The sequence below is a fragment of the Hibiscus syriacus genome, unplaced genomic scaffold (genome assembly GCF_006381635.1).
Source record: "Hibiscus syriacus cultivar Baekdansim isolate YM2019G1 unplaced genomic scaffold, ASM638163v2 tig00113725_pilon, whole genome shotgun sequence".
Taxonomy (NCBI): domain Eukaryota; kingdom Viridiplantae; phylum Streptophyta; class Magnoliopsida; order Malvales; family Malvaceae; genus Hibiscus; species Hibiscus syriacus.
Window position 1 is genome coordinate 9,145,671 of NW_024063471.1, and position 21,420 is coordinate 9,167,090.

Sequence of the window (21,420 nt, forward strand, 5' to 3'; positions counted from 1 at the left end):
CCTCACACAATCAGACTTCTAACAGAGCACTTGAGTTTAATTTTATATGAAGAGAAATTATTCTATGTCTAGGATTATTTAACATGCTATACCTATGATGCCCGACAGGATGTACTAGAGTGTTCCTAGAGCTTTTGCTACGACAATACTACTCAGCATGAACTATAACCCTTGGTTTGTCAAACTGTTGTTGTGGCAATACTCCTCAGCATAAACTATAAATTTTAACCTAGTATACTCAAGTATTCACCCTTTTTAGTCAAATAAAACCCTCTCCTTATCTCTAAGGTAGATTTGAACCCCACCATCCCGAATTAGTTCTCTTGTTCACACAGATCAAACCTAACTCTCTCGATTTTAGATATCAACTCCTAAAAAATGGCAATCTCTTAAAAGCTCTTACAGAGACTAGAAATATTTCACCGTGGCACCAGGCAATCTCTTAAAAATTCTTACAGTGTTAAGGAAAAAGTTTAAAGCAGTGAACAAAAAAACATTTCTTTGTAAATATAGGCACTCTCATCACTCATAATTGCTCGCGGTGCTCCAAAACGCATGAATATGTTTTTAAGAAAGAACTTTAACATGGTCTTGGATTTATTTTGAGGTGTTACCACATCCTCAACCTATTTGGATATATAATCCACATACAAGAGTATGTACTGATCACCAAAGGACAATGAGAAGGGTCCCATAAAATCGATGCGTCAAACATCGAAGAGTTCAACCTCCAAAATATTTTGCTAAGGCATCTCATTTCTCTTCGATATATTCCCTGTGCATTGGAAACGGTCACAAGGCTTATATAGGTCATGCACATCCTTGAATAAGGTGGGTCAGTAGAAGCCAAATTGGAGGACATTTGCAACAGTCCTCATCCTACCAAAGTGCCCTCCACAGAGGGATGTATGACAATGAAAGAGGATCTGTTTGTGTTCTTCTTCGAGACGCACCTCCGAATTATTTGATCACCACATTGTTTAAATAAGAATGGTTCATCCAAAAAATAATGGCGTGCATCATGTCTGAACTTTTTTCGGCCCTGGCTAGATAAATCTAGAGGCATAATACCACTAACAAGAAAGTTGACTATGTCAGCATACCACAAAATTACCGCGGAAAATAAAATTTTCTCTGTAGGAAAATCCTCCTGAATATCTGTCATGTCATGGAAAATGTTTTTGTTCTCTAACCTAGACAAGTGATCTGCTACTTGGTTTTCAGTACCCTTCCTATCCTTCACCTCTAGATCGAATTATTACAGTAAAAGTATCCATTTAACAAGCCTAGGTTTTGCATCCTTTTTATTTACTAGGTACTTAATGGCAGATTGATGAGTATGTACAATGACCTTAGTTCCTATAAGGTATGCTCTAAACTTATCAAAAGTGAATACCACAACAAACAATTCTTTTTTAGTGGTGGTATAATTAAGTTGTGCATCATTAAGGATACAACTAGCATAATAGATGACATGGAAAATTTTACCTTTTCTTGACCCTAGCATTATCCCTATAGCGTAGTAACTTGCGTCACACATGAACTCGAACGGGCGTCCCAATCAGGTGGAACAACAATTGGTGCCGAAGTAATTTTTTTTAGATCAGTAAAGGCGTTGAGGAAGTCGTCATTGAACATGAACTGATGATTTTTATTGAAGCAACAAACACAAAGGCTTTGAGATCTTCGAAAAATCCTTGGCTTTATCAGCCTCGATGCCTTGGAGAGAAATTTTATGTCCCAACACAATTCCTTCTATCACCATGAAGTGACATTTCTCCCAATTTAGCACAAGGTTGGACTCCTCACATCGCTTCAGTACATTAGATAAATTACCTAGGCATCAGTCAAATTCATCGCCCGAGACAGAAAAATCATCCATAAATATTTCCAAGAAGTCCTCCACCATATCTGAAAAAATGGCTACCATGCATCTCTGAAAAGTTTTCGTGGCATTGCATAGTCCAAATGACATTCTCTAAAAGGCATATGTGACATATGGATAGGTGAAGGTGGTCTTCTCCTGATCTTCAGGTGCTATGGTGATCTGGTTATACCCAAAATATCCATTAAGGAAACAATAAATTATCTTGCCTGCTAACTGATCAAGCATCTGATCAATGAAAGAAAGGGGAAAATGGTCTTTCTTTTTCGCCTTGTTGAGCTTTCTATAATCCATAAAAATCTGCCAGCCTGTAATGGTTTGTGTAGTCATAAGCTCATAATTCTCATTCTTTACCACTATCATGCCACCCTTCTTCGGCACACATTGAAATGGACTGGCCCAAGAGCTATCTGATATGGGATAGATCACCCTAGCATCTAGCCATTTAATGATTTCCTTCGTCACCACTTTTTTATTATAGGATTAATTATCGTTTGGGTTTCCATAGAATTTCTATGACACTCGTCTAACTGGATCTTATCCATGCATATGGTAGGGTTGATTCCCTTCAAATTTGTCATAGACCACCCGAGAGCTTTCCTATAATGTGACAAAACATTCAACAAACTTTTAGATAAATTGCCTAGGCAAATGTTTTTGTATGCATGTTTTTGAAAAAATTCAACAGGACCAAAATTATTGTGTCCCTCTGATTGTTAAATATCATCGTGGTGAAAAGTCTTACGCTCCTCTATCTGGGAAATATTATCTTGGCACAGAGTATCATACTTGTCCAGATGTAAAAATTTGTCATGGCCTAATTTTTCTGTTCCATCTTCTTTATTTGGCTCTATGTCTTCAACGCAATGGCATTCTTCAGAATCATCAGCATATTTAAGAGTGTTGAAAACATTGATAGTGACACTTTGATCAGCCACCCGAATTGTGAACTCTCCCTTCTCACAGTCTATTAGGATGCGCTGAGTAGCTAGGAAGGGATGCACAAGAATAATAGGTGCATTTTTATCAGCTTCACAACCCATAATGAGGAAATTTGTTGGAAAGACAAACTTGTCCACTTTAATGATTACATTTTCAATTTTCCCTTAGGACGAACATGTGATCTGTCATCCAATTGCAAAATCACGGTGGTTAGTTGAGCATTGCACATTCCAAGCTTCAAAAATATGGACTTGGGCATCAGGTTTACGCCTAACCCCAAGTCACAAAGGGCTTTCCCAATATAGTTATCATCGATTAAACATGGTATAACAAAGCTGCCAACATCTTTTTGTTTCGGTGGAAGTTTAATCATTCCTTAACAATATTCTATCACCGTGGCAACCGTTTCTGTTATTTCCACCTTTCTATTTTTCGTGAAAATGTCCTTCAAGAATTTGGCGTAGGAAGGCATCTGATCAATGGCTTCGACTAGTGGAACATTAATATACAGATGGTCGAGGACATTAACAAACTTTATGAACTGGATCTCATCATTATGCTTCCTCAATCGCTGAGAGAAATGCGGTTGGGGTCTAACTTCATCTGTTGCAGGTGGAGGTAAAACTTTTGCCTTGGCAGTAGATTTTCCACCATTAATAGATTGACTTGTTGAGCCCTCACCCTTTTCCTTCTCCTCAAGTAAATCATCTTATTCAATATGTTTAGCTTGACTTTCTAGTTCTTCCTGTTTAGCACCTTGGCGATAAATGTCTTGCTTCATTCTCCCAAACTTGTCATCAAGATTAATTTGGGTACAACTCCTAAGTGTAAGCATATTGCATTGCTCTTGTCCGTGAGGCTTAGTGACCTTAGTGTCACTAGGGAGATTACCATGTGGGCGAGAATATATTGACATGGCAATTTGGTCCACTTGGTTCTCCAATGCTCTCAATGATGAACTATGGCTTTGTAATAGAGTTGCTTGGCTTTGTAATAAAGCATCTTCATTCTTGATTGTCAATGAGTGTTCATGTATCAAGGTATTGGTTGAAGCCATGAAATCTTTTGTCGAGACCATAAATTCTTGCAGTGAAGCTTCGAGGGAGTTAGAATTTGATAAAGATATAGATCCCTTATTATTATTTTAAGGAATTTGGTGATGCTGTAAACTCGAATGTTTAGAGGCATTTTGTTGTGGTCTATTAAAATTGCATGCATGGTTGTTGTTGTTTACTTGATTACCCCAAGAAAAATTTGAATGTTGTCGCCATCCAGGATTGTATGTATTAGAGTAGGGGTTGTTGTTACTTCAATTAAAATTACCCACGAAATTGATAGACTCCTGGTTTTCTGGTATTCACTCTCATGATAATTTCTACGGCAAAGAATGCAAGCTGAGCTAGATGCTTTTACTTCTTTCACCTCGCTAGAACGCTGAAAATATTTCAACATATTTGTTATAACATAAAGTTGGAAAGAAACTAAATCCTTGTTGTCAAGCTCATATACCCCGAATATCTTCCTGCCTGTTCCAAGCCTTAGACGGGAATTGATAGTCGTTCTTGGCTATCCGATAAAAGATGTCAAAGGCTTCCTCGGGTGATTTTTCAAGTAGAGTGTCATTCGTCGAGGCATCCAACATCATGTGAGTAAGTGCGTTGACTCCATTATAAAACATGACGACTTGAGTCCAGTCATGGAATTCATGGTTTGTGCATTTGTGAAGCAAACTTTTATATATGTCCCAGTACTCGTACATAGATTCATCATCGCCTTGGCGAAAACTTGCAATGTCATTACGGAGTTGGGTATTAATATTGGGTGGATTATATCGAAGCAGAAAACTTTTTCACAAATCAACCCAATAGTCTATTAAACATGATGGGACTCCACTCAACAAAGCTCTCGCTTGGTCGCGCAAAGTGTACGTGAATAATTTTAGCTTCAGCACGTCCTCGTGCACTCCTTGTTACCTAAACAAGTCACATATTTCAAGGAAAACTTCTACATGTTGTCTAGCATCTTCATTAGGCAAGCCTCCAAACTGACCGATAGAATTGAGCAAGTTGAACATCACCGGTTTCAGTTCAAAATGGGTTGCCCGTATTTTAGGTGCCACGATTTCAGGGTTGAGATCATCGAGAATAGGATTTAAGTGATCTCATATCGCTTGTGGTCTTGCAGTATTTTGGGGAATATTATTTGCTGTGACATTGGGATTTGTTTGATCTTCCATAGGGTTATCAACCTGAAACTGCAGTCGATTCATATTGCCTCTGGCACGCTGAGCACATTGCCTTTGTCTGAACAATCGCTCGATTTCAGGTTCAAATTATAAATGGTTCGTCAGCAGATCTTCTAGTCATGCAAAAACATAAACCTACAAAATAAAATAAGAAAAGCCAAACACGTAAAACTAACTAACTAAAAAAGAAAAATGACAAGAAACTAAAAGTTTCTATGGAAAAATTATCAAAATTCCTCCAATTTCCAATACCCAGCAACGGAGCCAAAAACTTGATCGCATGTAAATGTGTGTGTTGTGAAACGCAAATATGTACAAATATACACAATTGATGCAAGTAATATAGTAGTGAGTGAGTTATCATCTCTACAGGGATTGGTGGGAATTTTTGATGTTTTCTACAGCTAAAACTAAGTGTCACTAATTAGTCATAAAATTATTGTCTAAAAAGAAAAACGAGCAGTACCAAATGATATAAACAGGTGGAAATGTAATATTGAGGCGATAAAAATTATAAAGTGAAGTGAGTAGAAAAGTTTGGTCGAGGCAATAAAGATATGCAAAGGTAACAAATAAAAGTTGTTAAAGCAAATAAAAACGTTGAGTTTAATAATCTAAAAAACCTCACACAATCAGACTTTTAACGGAGCCCTTGGGTTGAATTTTCTATGGCGAGAAATTATTTTATGTCTAGGATGATTTAGTATGCTATGTCTATGCTGCCTGACAGGATGTAATAGAGTGTTCCTAGAACTTTTTCTATGGCAATACTACTCAGCGTGAACTACAACCCTTGGTTTGTCAAACTGTTGTCACGACAATACTCCTCAGCATAAACTATAACTTTTAACCTAGCATACTCAAGTATTCACCCTTTTTAGTTGAATGAAACCATTGTCTTATGTCTAAGGTGGATTAAAACATCACCATCCTATATTAGTTCCCTTGTTCACACAGATACTAGGAATGTTTCGTCGTGACACCAGGCAATCTCTCAAAAGCTCTTATAGTGTCAAGGAAAAAGTTTAAATCAATGAAAAAAACAACACTTAGCATAAACAAACATCATCATTCATTAACAATAAAATAAAGTATATTCCAAGAATCATCCAACACCAAATAAAACAGTTTATGATGTGGTAAATATCATCTCACAAATTTAATCTTTAAGTACAAGCCCTTAAATGATGTGAAAACGAAGAACAAAGGAAGAAAAACTCCCAAAATAGAGCTCTGCTATGACATTTGGACCACCACCATGACTGCTCCGATGACCAACCTCTCTTGAGGGCTTGGCCACTACTCCAGTGAAGCCCGACTATGGAGGACACCAAGGACGGTCGAGTAAGAACGGTAGAAAAAGTGAACTGTCACCGTCGCTTACTCTAATCTTCTTTTTAGGGTATATCTTACTCCCCAAAAATCCCCCTTTCATAAAGAGATATAACTGGGTATTTATAATGGGAATTTCTAGGGTTTAGTGCCCTTATTCCCTAAATACCCTTGGCTTTATCCCCTTTGCGTGAATAACATGACAACTGGCAGTGGTCCCAAATTCCTTTATGAGGGCTTGATTGCACCTGATATCTATTGGATAGCTGGCCAAGTGACGTCAGTAGTTTCGTCTTGTGCTGCGTCAGACTTGCAAGATAAAACTCGCCTTGGCAAGAAATTTTGTTCCCCACTATTGCCTTCTTACGTTCGATAGACCAAATTAATTTGTCTCGGTAAATGAATTCTTTCTTAGTCATTTTCGTGCATCATCACAACCAACAAACAACCTTTCCCCTCAGCACCATCAGATTATCCAAATATTCTTTGCCTTGGCTAAACTTATCCACTACATGCAAATATGTCCTAAATGCAGCTAGAAAGCTAAAGCAATGGCTTTCAGACACTTAATAACTTAAGTAAAAAGACACAAAACACAGTCTTTTTAAGGAGTTATCAAATCTCATATCTCCTTTTCTAACTTTAGAGACATAATTCTGGTGAAAATAGTCAGTGATTCTGTAACAAATAAACATGTTTTTGCCATTGATTTTCTCTTCTTTTTTTCTTTTTGTGCTTTGATCTGTACTACATTGGGGTTGGTTGAGAATGCATGAATCTCATAGTCTTCTTGCACAACTTCCCAAAGATCTACAGCCTCCAAGTAAGTCTCTATGCATATTGCCCAAACTGGATAATTGTCTTCATCAAATATAGGCGTTGTAATCAAAGAAAAGAAATACTCACCTTCCATGCTATAGCAATAACTAACACGTGTCCCTCAAGAAAAAAAACACTAATACTAATTGTTGGTATTTTAATGAAAAGAAAACTCAATAGATGAAGGAGATTGAATGTTGTAATATTATTCAACAATCATTCAGAACTTAAATAAAATAAAATCAACAAACCACTAACAACATATTCTTAAATTTAAGCAACAACCCATGAACAACTTTCTCCTAAACTTAAGCAACACACAAATAACAAATAAATATAAAAATAAAAACAATACTAAACACATCAACTAACAATATCCATGGACAGAGGTGATTCACTAATACTTTAGCATCTATCTTGTAAAGTATCACAGAAACCACAATTGGTCTGTATTGCCTTAAAGTCTCGGGACTATCAATTTTTAGAATAAGAATAATCATTGTATCATTAACCTCAAATATGTTCTTTCGCCCTTCTAACAAATCAAGGCAAAGTGATATAATGTCATCCCCAACAAGAGTATAAAATGTCATATAAAAACTTCATGGAAGACCATCAATCCATCGGGCCTTGTGAGGATGAATTTGAAGGAACGTCATATGTACCTCATTACATGCATAAGTTATTGTCAAAGCAACAATCACATCGTCCGACACCAACAGGATAATTGAATCAAGAAGCTTAGAAGATTGAATAGATAATGAAGATCTATAACTAGACTGAAAGTGGGCACTCACTTCCTCCAAAATAGAGTCAATGTCCCTGACCCATGAACCATCTACTCGATAAATACTCTTGATAGTATTTTTTTTATGTCAGTATTAGAATCTCCATGTACGAGCCCATGGACTCAAGACCTCTGTCACCCTTAGTTTACAAAAGTTTCCTAAGCATGCCTAAGACATTGAACACTGGCGAGCGTCGAAAAAATCACCTCCGACGAAACAGACTCAACACAAAATGATGGGCACACACTTTTCGCGCTTTTGGTTTTTTTTTTAGCATGAGCGCAGGCGTTGCGCTTCTTACACCTATGTAGGGGGAGAGAAAATAATAAGAAACTTACCACGTCTCTTTTCTCTATCCTTTCCATGCTTCTTCATTTATGTTCAAAATCTATTGGGTCTTCTCTGGTAAAAACCTTTAGTTTTTAAGCAATGAAGAAGAAATGTTAGCTTATCTAGTTTTTATTGTGCTTTTTTCATTGTTTTTATTTCAAGGCTGTTTATCTCTTTGATTGTTTTGTGGTTATTTCTTTCTTTTTTCTTTACACTCATTATTGAAACTTTGATTGCTACCTGTTATTGCAAAATACTAGACTGGTTTTTCCCTTTTCAAAAAATAAATATTTAATACATGATCCTGAATTATGTATGTCACACCCCTTTAGGGGCAAATTTTTTTATAATTTTAAGTATCGAATTAAAGTAGTATTAAGGGAGAAATTGAGGACCAAATTGTAAAATTTTCAAAGTTACAGTTTAGTTTCAAAACTTGTGGGAAATTCAGGGACTTGAACCTGAATTATCCCATTTTTATTGGGTAGTGAAAAATAAATTCCCCCCAAATTAAAGCCTCACCTACCTCCCAAAAACCTCACCATCCGACCGCCGTTTGAACCATTTTTATCCCCATTCGACTTCCCATCTACTGGTGACCAAAGCCCGAACTTTATCATGTCGTGAAACGCCTCCCTCCGTCGTGAATCGAAGCTCAAATCCCAGTCAGAATTATCCCTATAGTTCGATTTTACGCAAATTCTGACCACCTCGATTGTCAGTTCGCCTCACCGCCACTGCCACTGAGTTCCCCATCGTCGTCCGCTCCTAACCCGATCGATCTCCTCGTCCGAAAATCACCTCATCGCCGTCATCATCGTGGTTAAGGGTTCCGAGCTTTTTCTTTTATTTCAGAAGGTTTATGGTTGATGTTTGAGTTGATTTTAGCTTGTTATGTTGTGTTGATGCTCCAAGAATAAGCGACTGACCACCCCGACCACTGTCACTGCCACTCGCCACCACCTGCACGTGGGGCTTGTTTTGGTCTGGGGAAATTTCCAGATCCGGGTCTCATTGACTCGACCCGACCCTCCTGCTGACCCAGTCATTGAGTCAACTCAACTGAGTCAACTCGTTATCTTTGACCGAATCAACCCATTGACCGTTGACCGAGTCAACCCGTTGACCAGTCTAACCGTTGACTTTGACCGAAAAAGCTAAATTTTTTGAAAAGCCCTATTTTATGTTTTTCGACGTCCCAAGTCCGAATCCAAAGTCCATTTTGCCAAATTGACACCCGGTAAGCCATTTTTCAATGTTTTATCTTCGTATTCAAGTTGGTTTCTCAATTAAGTTCAGTTTCTGACGTAAATTCGATTGCTATGTATTTAAGGAATTATTGGATGTTGAATTCAAGTTCGAGGGCGATCGAATGTAGTTTAAAAGGTAAATCGATATGGCACGAAAACTGAGGTAATACATTACTACCTGTTTTATGCTTTATGGAACATGTTGGTGTTGATTTCTGCATGGATGAGTATAATTGGTCACATGTATGTAGTGATCACTTCCTAAACTCGATCTGAATATTATAAAAAAGTTAGTAACTGAATATGACTTATGTGGCTCACTTAAGAAAGTGGAAGATCGATTAGAAATAAATCTTAGTTTAATGGTTTAATCAGTAAATCAATAAATCTCAGAACTCGTAAATTCTAATTAATCTCATTAAAGGTTAAATTTTTGGAATAATTGGATATGAAATTACTAAAAATTAGAAATATGGGATAAAATTACCAAAATACCCTTATGAGGTAAAAATAACCAAAATACCCTCGAAATGTAAAATGATTATACTATATGACCAATTTGAACTAAGTGGAAGTATTGTATGTATTTGAATTGTGGAAACGACTGAATTACTCTAGAAACTTCGAAGCGACCGGGATAAGCTTGACTACTAAATGACCTAAGTAGTCTCAATGACATAGAATTAAACGAATGACTTAGATAAGTCTGGAACCTTGATAAGTTTATATATTGTATATCCATAAGGGTTTTGAACCACAAAATAATCATGTCGACCTGTGGAATACGGTTGCAACACAGTAATGATATAAATACCATTGGCATACATGTTCGTCTCCCTAAGAACCTTTCAGTGACGATCCTGATATTGAGCAATTCAGCTAGTCATTAAGTATTAGAAATGAATAATAGTGAAGTATTACGGTAAGAATAATTGACAAGTATCGTAGTGTTGGGACTTGTAGCTTAAATGGGACTTGAAATCCTGATAATTCAAAATGATTAAATCTTGAAATTTCAAATAAGTTTGAACAAATACATCTGTCAAATTACCAAAAAATGTACCTAGGATTGGATTGAAAAGAATTACCAAAATATCGTCTAGCTGTGGAATATTAAAGTAATTTTTTTATGCAAATGGCTGAAATACTCTTAAACCCCAAAAAGATTAAAATACATGGAGCTTCAAGGTGACTATAGTAATCTCAAGTATGAAAATGATCCAAATACTTTCATTACCTAGAAATAAGTGAACATTATTGGATAATTCTGGAAACACTAAGAAAAACTGAATATGGTATCGCCCATAAAAGGTTGTGGAGTATGACTAAAGTACGTTAGTCATCCTGTGGACTGTTGCAATTCATAAGTTGAGCTAATACCATCGGAATAAATAGAGTTCCTCAAGCCCAGTTCAATGATGGTTCTGAAGATGATTAGTTCGATTAGTGTTGTCGGTATTAAAATGGTTGACAGATATCACAATGTTAGGATTTGATCAGTTCTAGTTTACTCGGTATCCTAATAAATTGACATGAATCTTGACTACCATGAATCATTAATTCATCCTTATTAGATTAAGTTGTTAAGAGTCCATTAGAAATCGTAATGTCTAAAATGCCCTTGTTGGCCTAAATGATGGAATCACTCTCAGTGAACTTGAATCTTGAATTATTCCAATGTAAAGGTTCCTGATTACTATCCTGATGCACCTGAATCATAGTGGGATTCTAAAGTATTAACTTTAAATGTCTGATTAGACCCATTAGTAATCGACCCATTAGTAATCTTGTAGTCTAAAAGAATCAAACATGTGCAACTATCGACATCAGTAAGGGAGTTCCAACGGCGTTGCTTGCGGAGTACAGTGCATGTGATTAAGGGCATGTAGGTTGTATTTTGTTTTATATACGAGTCTGAAAATATGTTTTATATTTATGAATACTAGTAAATTTTTATTTTTGTATTTATAAATTGATTTTATGATTTTACATGTTTTAATAAAAGTTTTAATTTTTTCAAGATTTTTACGGTGGGTCGCACCGGTGGCCCTAATGTGATGCTCCGGATCGGATCGGGCCACCTGCATCGGTCTGAGAAGGTTACATTTAATGGTATCAGAGCATAGGTTGAGTCAAATTTTTCTAGATAGACCGGAAGGTCGAATGTCAAATGATGTCCGATCAGTATATGCCCTTAGACTACAACCGTACTTCTCTAAGCCGGAACTCCAAGGTCGAGTACCTCTCTGTAACGAGCTAACCTAAGTTTTCTATTCATTAGGGCTTGACTTGTGCATAAAATAATACCAGTGATGTTTGTCTAAATTCTGTAAAGTACCTCACGAGTAATGTGAGAGTTACTTATCCGAGAAATTCTGACCCGACTCCAAAAACTAAGTTAGGAGATGTTACCGCTCTATGAACCTAACCTCATAACCAAGGTCGAATTGATTCTACAAGGATAATTCCGTATGTTTTTCTTACTGAAACAAGGGAGAGTTTTGACGAGAATGTATATTCAGCTGGTTTAGGACTAATAGAGGACTTGTACTTCTGTAAAAGCTACTTGAAGATATGGAAGAACTTATGGAAGCTTCATTTCTGCATTTCTGTGACTTGAATGAATTTCGAGGATGAAATTCTTTTAAGGAGGGGGAATTGTCACACTCAGATTTAGGGGCAATTTTTTTTATAATTTTAAGTATCGAATTAAAGTAGTATCAATAGATAAATTAAGGACCAAATTGTAAAATTTTCAAAGTTATAGTTTGATTTCAAAGCTTGTGGGAAATTCAGGGACTTGAACTTGAATTATCCCATTTTTTGTTGGGTAGTGAAAAATAAATTCCCCCCAATTAAAGCCTCATTGACCGCCCTAAAACATCATCGTCCGACTGCTGTTCGGACCATTGTTATCCCCATTCGACTCCCCATAGGTTGGTGACCAAAGCTCGAACTTTATCACGTCGTGAAACGCCTCCCTCCGTCGTGAATCGAAGCTCAAATCCTCGTCGAAATTATCCCCTGCTTTCGATTTTACGTAAATTTCGGCCACCTCGATTATTAGCTTGCCTCACTGCCATCGCCATTAAGCTCCCCATCGCCGTCCGCTCCTAACCCGACCGATCTCCTTGTCCGAAAATCGCCCCGTCGCCAACGCCGGCGTGGGTAAGGGTTTTGAGTTTTTTCTTTTATTTCAGAAGGTTTATGGTTGATGTTTGAGTTGATTTTAGCTTGTTATGCTGTGCTGATGCTCCAGGAAGAATCTGTCACCGCTACACGTGCCACCACCCGCGCGTGGGCCTTGTTTTGGTCTAGGGAAATTTCCAAAACCGAGTCTGGTTGACACGACCCGTCTGATCCGACCCGCCTACCGACCCGCTTGCCGACCCAGTCACTGAGTCAACTCGTTGACTTTGACCTAGTCAACCCGTTGACCGATCTGACCGTTGACTTTGACAGGTCAGACAGTTTACCGTTGACTTTGACCTAAAAAAGTCAAATTTTATGAAAAAGCCCTATTTTATGTTTTTCGACGTCCTAAGTCCAAATACGAAGTCGGTTTTGCCAAATTTACACCTGGTAAGTCGTTTTTCAATGTTTTATCTTCGGATTCAAGTTGGTTTCTCAATTAAGTTCAATTTCTTACGTAAATTCGTTTGCTATGTATCCAAGGAATTATTAGACGTTGAATTCAAGTTCGAGGGTGATCGAATGGAGTTTAAACGGTCAATCGATATGGCACAAAAACCGAGGTAATACATTACTACATGTTTCATTCTTTATGGAACATGTTGGTATTGATTTTTGCATGGATGAGCATAATTCGTCACATGTATGTAGTGATCACTTTCTAAACTCGATCTGAATATTATAAAAAAGTCGGTAACCGAATATGACTTATATGGCTCGCTTAAGAAAGTGGAAGATCGAACGGAAATAAATCTCAATTTAATGGTTTAACCTAATATGACACCCCGAATCGGATCGGACCACCCGAATCGGATCGGACCACCTGCATCGATCTGAGGGAGTTACACTGTAATACAACTAGAGTATATAATATTCATTCCTTCATATTTTCTCAATATTTATTATATTTTTTATATTATTTTAAATTTCAATTTATTGAAGATGGATTTCGGGTTAGTTTCCACTATATCATTGAATCCTTTAGATCCAGCAAAAAAAACTAGACTCGGGACGGAGTCAGAATTAAATAATGATAGGGGCCGAAATATTAGACTATTTAAGAAAAATATAAATATTTATTAGGTTTTTAAACTCGAAATTCAACATGAACCAAACGACCTTATTGATTAAATGATTGTTGTTATCCTTGAGGTCCCGAGTTCAAGCACGTATGTAGAGGGTATGAGCGTTTATTGTAAAATAGTTGAAAGTTTTTGTACAGATATTACTTTGTATTCACCCTAAATTTAAAATTCAAAACTCAAAAGACTAGTTTGTCTAATATTTAAACTTATAATGACTTAAATTGTAATTAGGCCAAACATTTGACAACACAAACTTATCATTCTTTAGTTCGACCCATACTTAATTAAATATTCAATAAGTTTTTATGTTTTTTTAAATTTAAATATTTATTTTTATATGAACCAAATTATATCTAATATATAAATTTTAACAGGGGCCGAGACCCCTTTGGACCCTAAGGGAATTTCGTCCCTGATCAAAACTTACAAATAACAAAAATATGTTTTGAGTACAAAACTTATTGTATAATTGATTTATAGGTTTTTAGTATAAAAATGTACCCCGCCTATGAAAGGCACGCACCTTCGTGCTGCGCCGCGCCTAGACTCCAAAGACCTTTTACGTCTCGATACACCTGGTACATTTTAAAACTAAGCTGTTGCCAGAAGACCTGCTTGCGAGCCATTCTATGCATCGGATCCTCCCAAAGGCAGCTAAATTCCTGAAAGTTCAACTCAGTCATGGGGTCTTGGGAGGGAATTAATGCGATGTCGTGTATTGTTAAGCTCACTCTGTTCCTCTTCACTCGCTCCCTCTGCCAACTTTGTAAGTGAATGCACACTGATTAAATTTTAGCAAGAGTCGAAGTTGTAGAATTCCAAACAGCCTGTTCCCGTTGAACACAAGCGGATTTATCCCTCGAACAATTTTCAAAATGAAAATAACCTTCACGCCTGGAGGAAGGAGGTGACAATGAATTCAGTGTCCATCATAATGAAGCAATGGTCTGAGAAATGCATGGATTCACTAACCACAGAGCATGTAGGATAAAGAGATAGCCACGATGGAGTCCCAACATAACGATCAAGACGCTCACAAATCCCGAAAGATTCAGAAGCATCCCAGAACCACGTGAACCAGCCCCTACTAGGACGAATGTCCCATAAGTTGTTCCAATCAATACAGCTCCTAAGGCCAACATAGCAGAACGACTGACATCGGCCTCCTGCATTTTCCGAATCAAGCAAAATTTCATTAAAGTCACCACCAACTAACCATGGAAGAGACGACTGAGACCGTAAATTATCAAGCAAATACCAAGTAACCGAATGAAAGCGATGATCACTATAACCATGAATCCAGTAAATCGAAAGGATGCATCACCAGCGTGTATTATAGAATCAATGTAATGATCGAAATAGGAGAGAAGATCAAATAGAAGCCCAATACAATATCAAACCAAAACACCCCAATGAACTGCGTGCAAGCAAACAGCCTTCCATATGCAACAAATACTTAAGAGATTCCCGTGAATGCTATTCACAGATGAATACAACATCAGGACCTTTTCGAGCAACAAGTTGCTCCAACGATTGAAGAGGGTTCCCAAGACCCCTGTAGTTCTAACTCAAGATTTTCATAATGATCGGTGGGGCTGACTTCAGCCTCCTGTGAAGAAGATACATTGGCCACCGATGAGGATCAGATTAGAGCAGTCTGACGAGCCGAGCACGTTTAAGAGAACCAAAAAAGATGTTACTTAAATATTCAAAATTATACTTTTCTAATTTTTTCCGTTACTCTTATTTTTCAACAATATCCATTCTTTCCAACCAAGCACATCAATATATATATATTTCACACCATATTTTTCATCTTTCCAATTTTCATTCGATCTTACAACCAAAGCCTTAGAAATTGCTACTATTTTTGGATACTGTAAACACTAGACAATGCATGGATACCTTAATAATAATAATAATACGTTAGCATCAAACCAAAGAACTACTCTAAAAGTAATACCATCGCCTTTAAAAGTGTCAAACATTCATCATATAACAGAGAATCTAAAAGCAAACAGAATAAAATATGAAACTCTGGATTGGCACCTCAAATCAAATAATAGATAGAGAATTCTTATTCTTGTTTACACCCAACTGTTAATTGTAAATGAAATGCGTGAACAATGATTTTTTGCATATGGTATCCACCTAAATGGATCAAGTTCGCAATGACTACACATCCAAATAATGAATCTGTTGTGCAAGGCAATTTACAGTCTACAAGTTACCAGGGATTATAAGCTTTTGGGTCTGATGCATGATAACAGGCAGCCTTTTGCTGATGATGCTCGGATCACTATATGAAGCAGAATCAGTAGGATATCCTTTCTGCACCAAAATTAAAGAAGCATCAAGAAGCAAAACAACATCAATGTCGAAAGATTAAGCAAGAAAGCTGCTTTAGTTTATAATATATGTAAATAAGATCTAATGTGCTACTTTCAATACATTCCTTGATAGAAAAACATCAAGGCTGACAATGATGTTACCTAACAACCTATCAAGTCATGAGTTGTGATTGTCAAGGGCTATATTGCCAAACATTTATATTGTGCATTTAAATTCAAATAGCATAAAAACAAAGTTCCCTTGAGCTTGAATTTGACGATACACTAACCCACCCCACGCTTGAACCAAAAGGAGGAAAAAAAGCCACTTCAAATGGTAGCACTTAAAAATTACCTAATCTATGACACATAAATTCATTAAATGCGTTCTAATGCGACTGGTTCGGGGAAATAAAGAAAACTACTTAAAGTTGTGGCAACAAAGAATTAAGCTTGTGGCTTGCCACTAAGACTTACAAGGAAGATAGTAAGCTTCCAATGCAACATTGCCAATTATGTATGTGCAAATAAATAAATGTCGGTATGAACACATAAACAAGCAGAAAGACAGTGAATGTCTGAGTGATTATATACTTACTGCAGACAAGGCTTGAAATGTTCCTTCCCTCCAACATCTTTCCCTAAGAATGACAGGATTAGTGCTCTCATCAAAAACACAATGCATGCGGGTGTCCCTTAATCGCATTAGCACTCCATCAACTCGAAGCTGTTAGAGAAACTGTGTAAGTGGCTGAAAGGGGAAACAAATCGCAGCAGCTTTTATCTTGATGGTTTTTCAGGCAATCACATGAACCGAGTTCAGATTTCTTCCGGGATAAAATGAGGTTAGCTGGTGGGGGTTAATGGGGCAAAAACATGACGGCTGGGAAAATGTAAATTGCATATTTTTTTCTATTGAGAGAATTGGTAGTCTTCCCACTTACCCAAAATCGCAGGAGTAGATACCAAGAACTTGGCATGACTCTCTAGAAAAAAGGCAATAATGTAATTAGTTGTCTTCCATTCTGAATTACAGATTACAATCCTTACAAAATCAGCATTTACCACTTTCAAAGTTAGAAGTGAAACTCCATTATCAGCCAATTCGTCTTCATATAAAACTACCTGCAGAACAAACATGGTTACTTTTGTAATTCCTCTTTTTCTTTTTGATGTTAAAAAATTACTTTTGTAACTCCCAAGATGCAAATGACAAGAATACTACATAAAATACAGTGCGACATCTTTCAAACTATGTTTAATATAATCTAAGAATCTGACCTCATCATAGAACAGAATAGGTTCTTTTAATGTGAGTGCAGCCACATCAAGCTGGTCTTCGCAGTCTTCCCAATGGAGGCTCGAGCATCCCTCTGAAATCTCCCCACTTCCATGCTGATCATAATTTAAAATGCCAACACAAACATCATCGTCATCATTTTAAAAATTCAAATTAGCTCTAGGAAACACAGCTAGACATTTATAAAAATTTCTAATTCCTAAACAACAAAACTGTTAATGTATATCACAATTCTATACAAAATGAACTAAAACCCTAATTCAAAAAACAGTTTCAAAGAAAGTTGCATATAAAAACAAAAAGCTCAGACCTTGTCTGAATCAAGCTCAACCGTTTCACTCCCACAATAAGGAGTTGTAAACGTATAGTCGTAGTCCAACATCACCTGCTGGAAGGGTTTACTGCACCAACAAAGCAATCAATTTTACTTCATTTTTAGTTCCACTTGTGACTTAAATCAAATTAAATAATCAGAAACTCAATTTCAAATTAAAAGAAAAGGTTAAAAGAAAGACTTAAAACATTTTCACCTTCTGAATTTCCATTTAGCAGCGGCAGGAACTTCAACAGGAGGCAAACCTTCCTGTTTCCAACCGGCCAAAGCATCGAACGCGTTGAAATGTATTTTGGTGCCGCTGCGGAGGTGTTTAAGAATCAAACAACTTTCACCGAAAATCATTTCCGGAAAGTGAGACGTATGGAGGTTTTGTTCCCACTGTTGGAGAGCCGAGGAATTGAGAATAGAGCGTTTACGAGACTCGATCTCCCATCCACGGATACGTAAACCTCGTCTTCCATCTTTCAAAAGCTCGGCTCCCGCCGATTTCAGGTCTTTCTCGTCTACTTCCACTTCCATCATCGCCGATTATACCGAACTTCACGCCTTCCCTCGTCTCTTCTAATATTCGCCTTTTCTTTCAGCATAGTTATTCTCCCATGTATGATACGCTTTTAGGGTCCAGGTCCAATCAGAATTTGCAAACCCTAATTGGTCCCTCCCGATCCTTGAAAATTAAAGCCTGTTCGATCCAAGCCCAAAGATAACATGTATTTGAAAAAGACATAATGTCAAACAACTCATTCTAATATTTGATTAAATAATTATTTTATTTCATAACTTTTTGAAGTATTTTAGTCTTTAATATTTTATTTTAAGACAAAAAAATTCCTTCCATTAATAGGAATAGTTAGTTAACATATAACATACTAACGATCCAAAATAAGAGTATATTATCTTTAAATGAAATATTATGAGCTAAAATACTTAAAAAATATCAAATTTAATTATTTAGTTATTATTAAAGATTTTTTATTATAAAATATTAAAAGTTAAATACTCAAAAATAAAAAAATAAAAATTATCAATTTGATGAATGTTGAGAACAAATTTTAATTTTATCCTTTTAAAAATAAGAAGATAATTTACAAAGTATAACTAATAGTAAAATATACAATAATCTTTGGACTATAGAATTTTTAAGCCCCCTGACTATAATAAATTATAAAATAATTATTTAATTTAAAAAATTAAGTAAATAACATGATAGGTAATTATCATAATAAAATTAGATTGGGTGGGATATTACAATTGAAATTAGCGCTTGTTTTCTGATTTTTATCTGTCGTTGAGACGTTGGTTCTTTCTTCTTTTATTAGGGGCGGGTAATATCAGTTTTAGTATTGATTGTTATAGTTGATTTTTTTTATCTCATATTTTTATTTTTATCTTTAATAATTTTATTTATAACATGAATTTATCTATTTTTATAGTACGTTTTTTCCAGGTTTTGACACTTTATTATTATTATTTTTAATCGTTTGTCATTTATTTTTTTTGTGATTGGGTTTGACGTAGCTATACTAATCAAGATGACGCGCATTTGTTATCTCGTTGATCTTACCTACTTTGGGCCCTCTAATTATATTTGTATATGCAATTTACTATCGTAGATAGTTATCTCGTGATGCTTAACTCTGGTTTGTATTTTTTGTCTGTAGTTTTTTAGTAGTTTAAATCCACTATTGTGGTTCGTTTGTCATAGCAGTCATATATGTTTGTATCTATATCTTAATCAAGTTTTTCTTAATGGAATTTTTACCTCCTGATATGATTTTGAGTTATTAGTTTCTCAATGATTATAGGAAAATATATTAATTATGTGTTTAGTTTACGATTTTTATCGCAAACATTTATTGTAATTCTAGATATTTTCTATTTCTTAATAAAATTAGTTACTTTTCTTTTAAAAAAACATGATAAGTTATAAAATCAACATAATACTCCCTCCACCTCATTAAATGTGTCCATTTACTTTTTTTTAAAAAATAATCTTTGACCATGATTATTTTAAATCTTTTAAACAATTAAATTTTATAAAATATATACCTAAAACAATTTAATTTAAAAAATTTAAGATATATTTTAGTATATTTATCAATAATAAATTTTAAATAACAATCAATAAAAGATTAATAAATTGATAAAAAAAACCAAGAGTAAACAAATTTAATAGGGCAGAAAATAATTAAAAACTTTTATATTTCATTTTAATTTAATCACAATTCTAAAAAATTAATCATAAATATTTAATATTTTATTAATTTAATCCCCAATGTTCAAACGTGCAACAGTGTCTTTTTTCACTTATCATATTAAATATTCTGGTCAATATATCAGAACGAACTCTTCATCAAAATTTTAAGCATATTTTAAAAATCTCAACAATGCGATATAAAAAAAAATCTGATTATATAGCCAATAAGAATGTGTAAATTAAATTGCAACGAAATAGTAAACCCATTGAGGAAAATAAATCATAAACCAAAAAGGAAAACAGTGTGTCGTAACCGTCTTTCGGTTGGGCCCCGAAATTGGGTTTCGACTTGAAAAATGTGAATTGGAGTCGCCACCGACCATTTTAAAACGAATTTAGGTGGGTCGGACATCATCTTATCTTATATGCGTTTTTACCAGAAATGTGTCGGGTTCGGGAGTCGGTTACGGTCAAGGAAGGATTAGCACCCTTGAACCGCCCTTTCGGTACCAATTAATTTGTCGGTTGTCTTAGTTGCGAAAATTCGAAATTTAAATTAAAATTTAACAGACCCGATTCAAATTACTTACAATTGATTGATTTGAATGCCCTTAAAAGATAAAAATGTTTAACTCGTAGCGGAGTATAAAATCGAATTATGATAGCAAGTGTGCAAACGTGAGAATAATAAATAAAACAAGAAAAAATAAAAAATAACAAAACACGTAAAAAATAATAAACAAAATAAAAATAAACAAAATGAATAAAATGTTAAAAAACAAAGACACATATAAAGGAAAAATATTAATGGAGTAAAAAATAAAAAAGATAAAAGAAATTAAAAAGGAATGAAAATAATGTGTACATATAAAGTAGTATTTACTAAAACAAATAAAAATAATAAATATATAATACTAAGTAAAATAAATAAAAAATAAATATATACATGATATTAAGAAGAAAAAAAATAATAGAAAAAAATAAAATAAAGTAAAAATATAATATATATATATATATATATAAATAAAAACAAAATTATAATATTAAGAAAATATATATATAAAACGTATAAAATATAATATTAAGAAAAAATATATATACATAGTAAATGGAGAAAAATTAATACATCTATACACACATAAATATATATATAATAATATAAGATATATATAATAAAAATAATATAATATAAATAAATAAAAATATAATTAAAAATAAATATATAGGGGAAGAAATTAATATAAATGTAAAATTAAAGGGTAAATTTCAAGGTAAATTAAAGATTAAGATTGACTTAGGGGGAATATTAAATACCTTAAAAAATGAACATACCTCGGGAGTAGATCTAGGTTCGAAACTTCGAAACTCCACCCCTTTTTTGTCATCGG

The 21,420-nt window shown here is 35.1% G+C and overlaps 1 protein-coding gene across 2 annotated transcripts; it reads right to left on the reverse strand.

Annotated features, from left to right (window-relative positions):
* Positions 1 to 523: 523 nt before the first annotated feature.
* LOC120187445 (TIP41-like protein) lies at positions 524 to 18,467 on the reverse strand. Of its 2 annotated transcripts, XR_005522287.1 has the most exons (8): positions 18,029 to 18,467; positions 17,809 to 17,899; positions 17,480 to 17,593; positions 17,264 to 17,323; positions 17,143 to 17,184; positions 16,797 to 16,925; positions 16,020 to 16,199; positions 524 to 535 (listed from the first exon to the last, which is right to left on the reverse strand). XR_005522287.1 is itself a non-coding variant. In XM_039191154.1 (7 exons), the coding sequence occupies exons 1-7, from the start codon at positions 18,355 to 18,357 to the stop codon at positions 16,089 to 16,091; spliced, it is 876 nt and encodes a 291-aa protein (XP_039047085.1). In that variant the 5' UTR covers positions 18,358 to 18,467; the 3' UTR covers positions 16,016 to 16,088. The 2 variants fall into 2 exon arrangements, 1 of the variants encoding a protein (XP_039047085.1); XM_039191154.1 differs by lacking the exon at positions 524 to 535 and having other exon boundaries at positions 16,016 to 16,199.
* Positions 18,468 to 21,420: the final 2,953 nt, after the last annotated feature.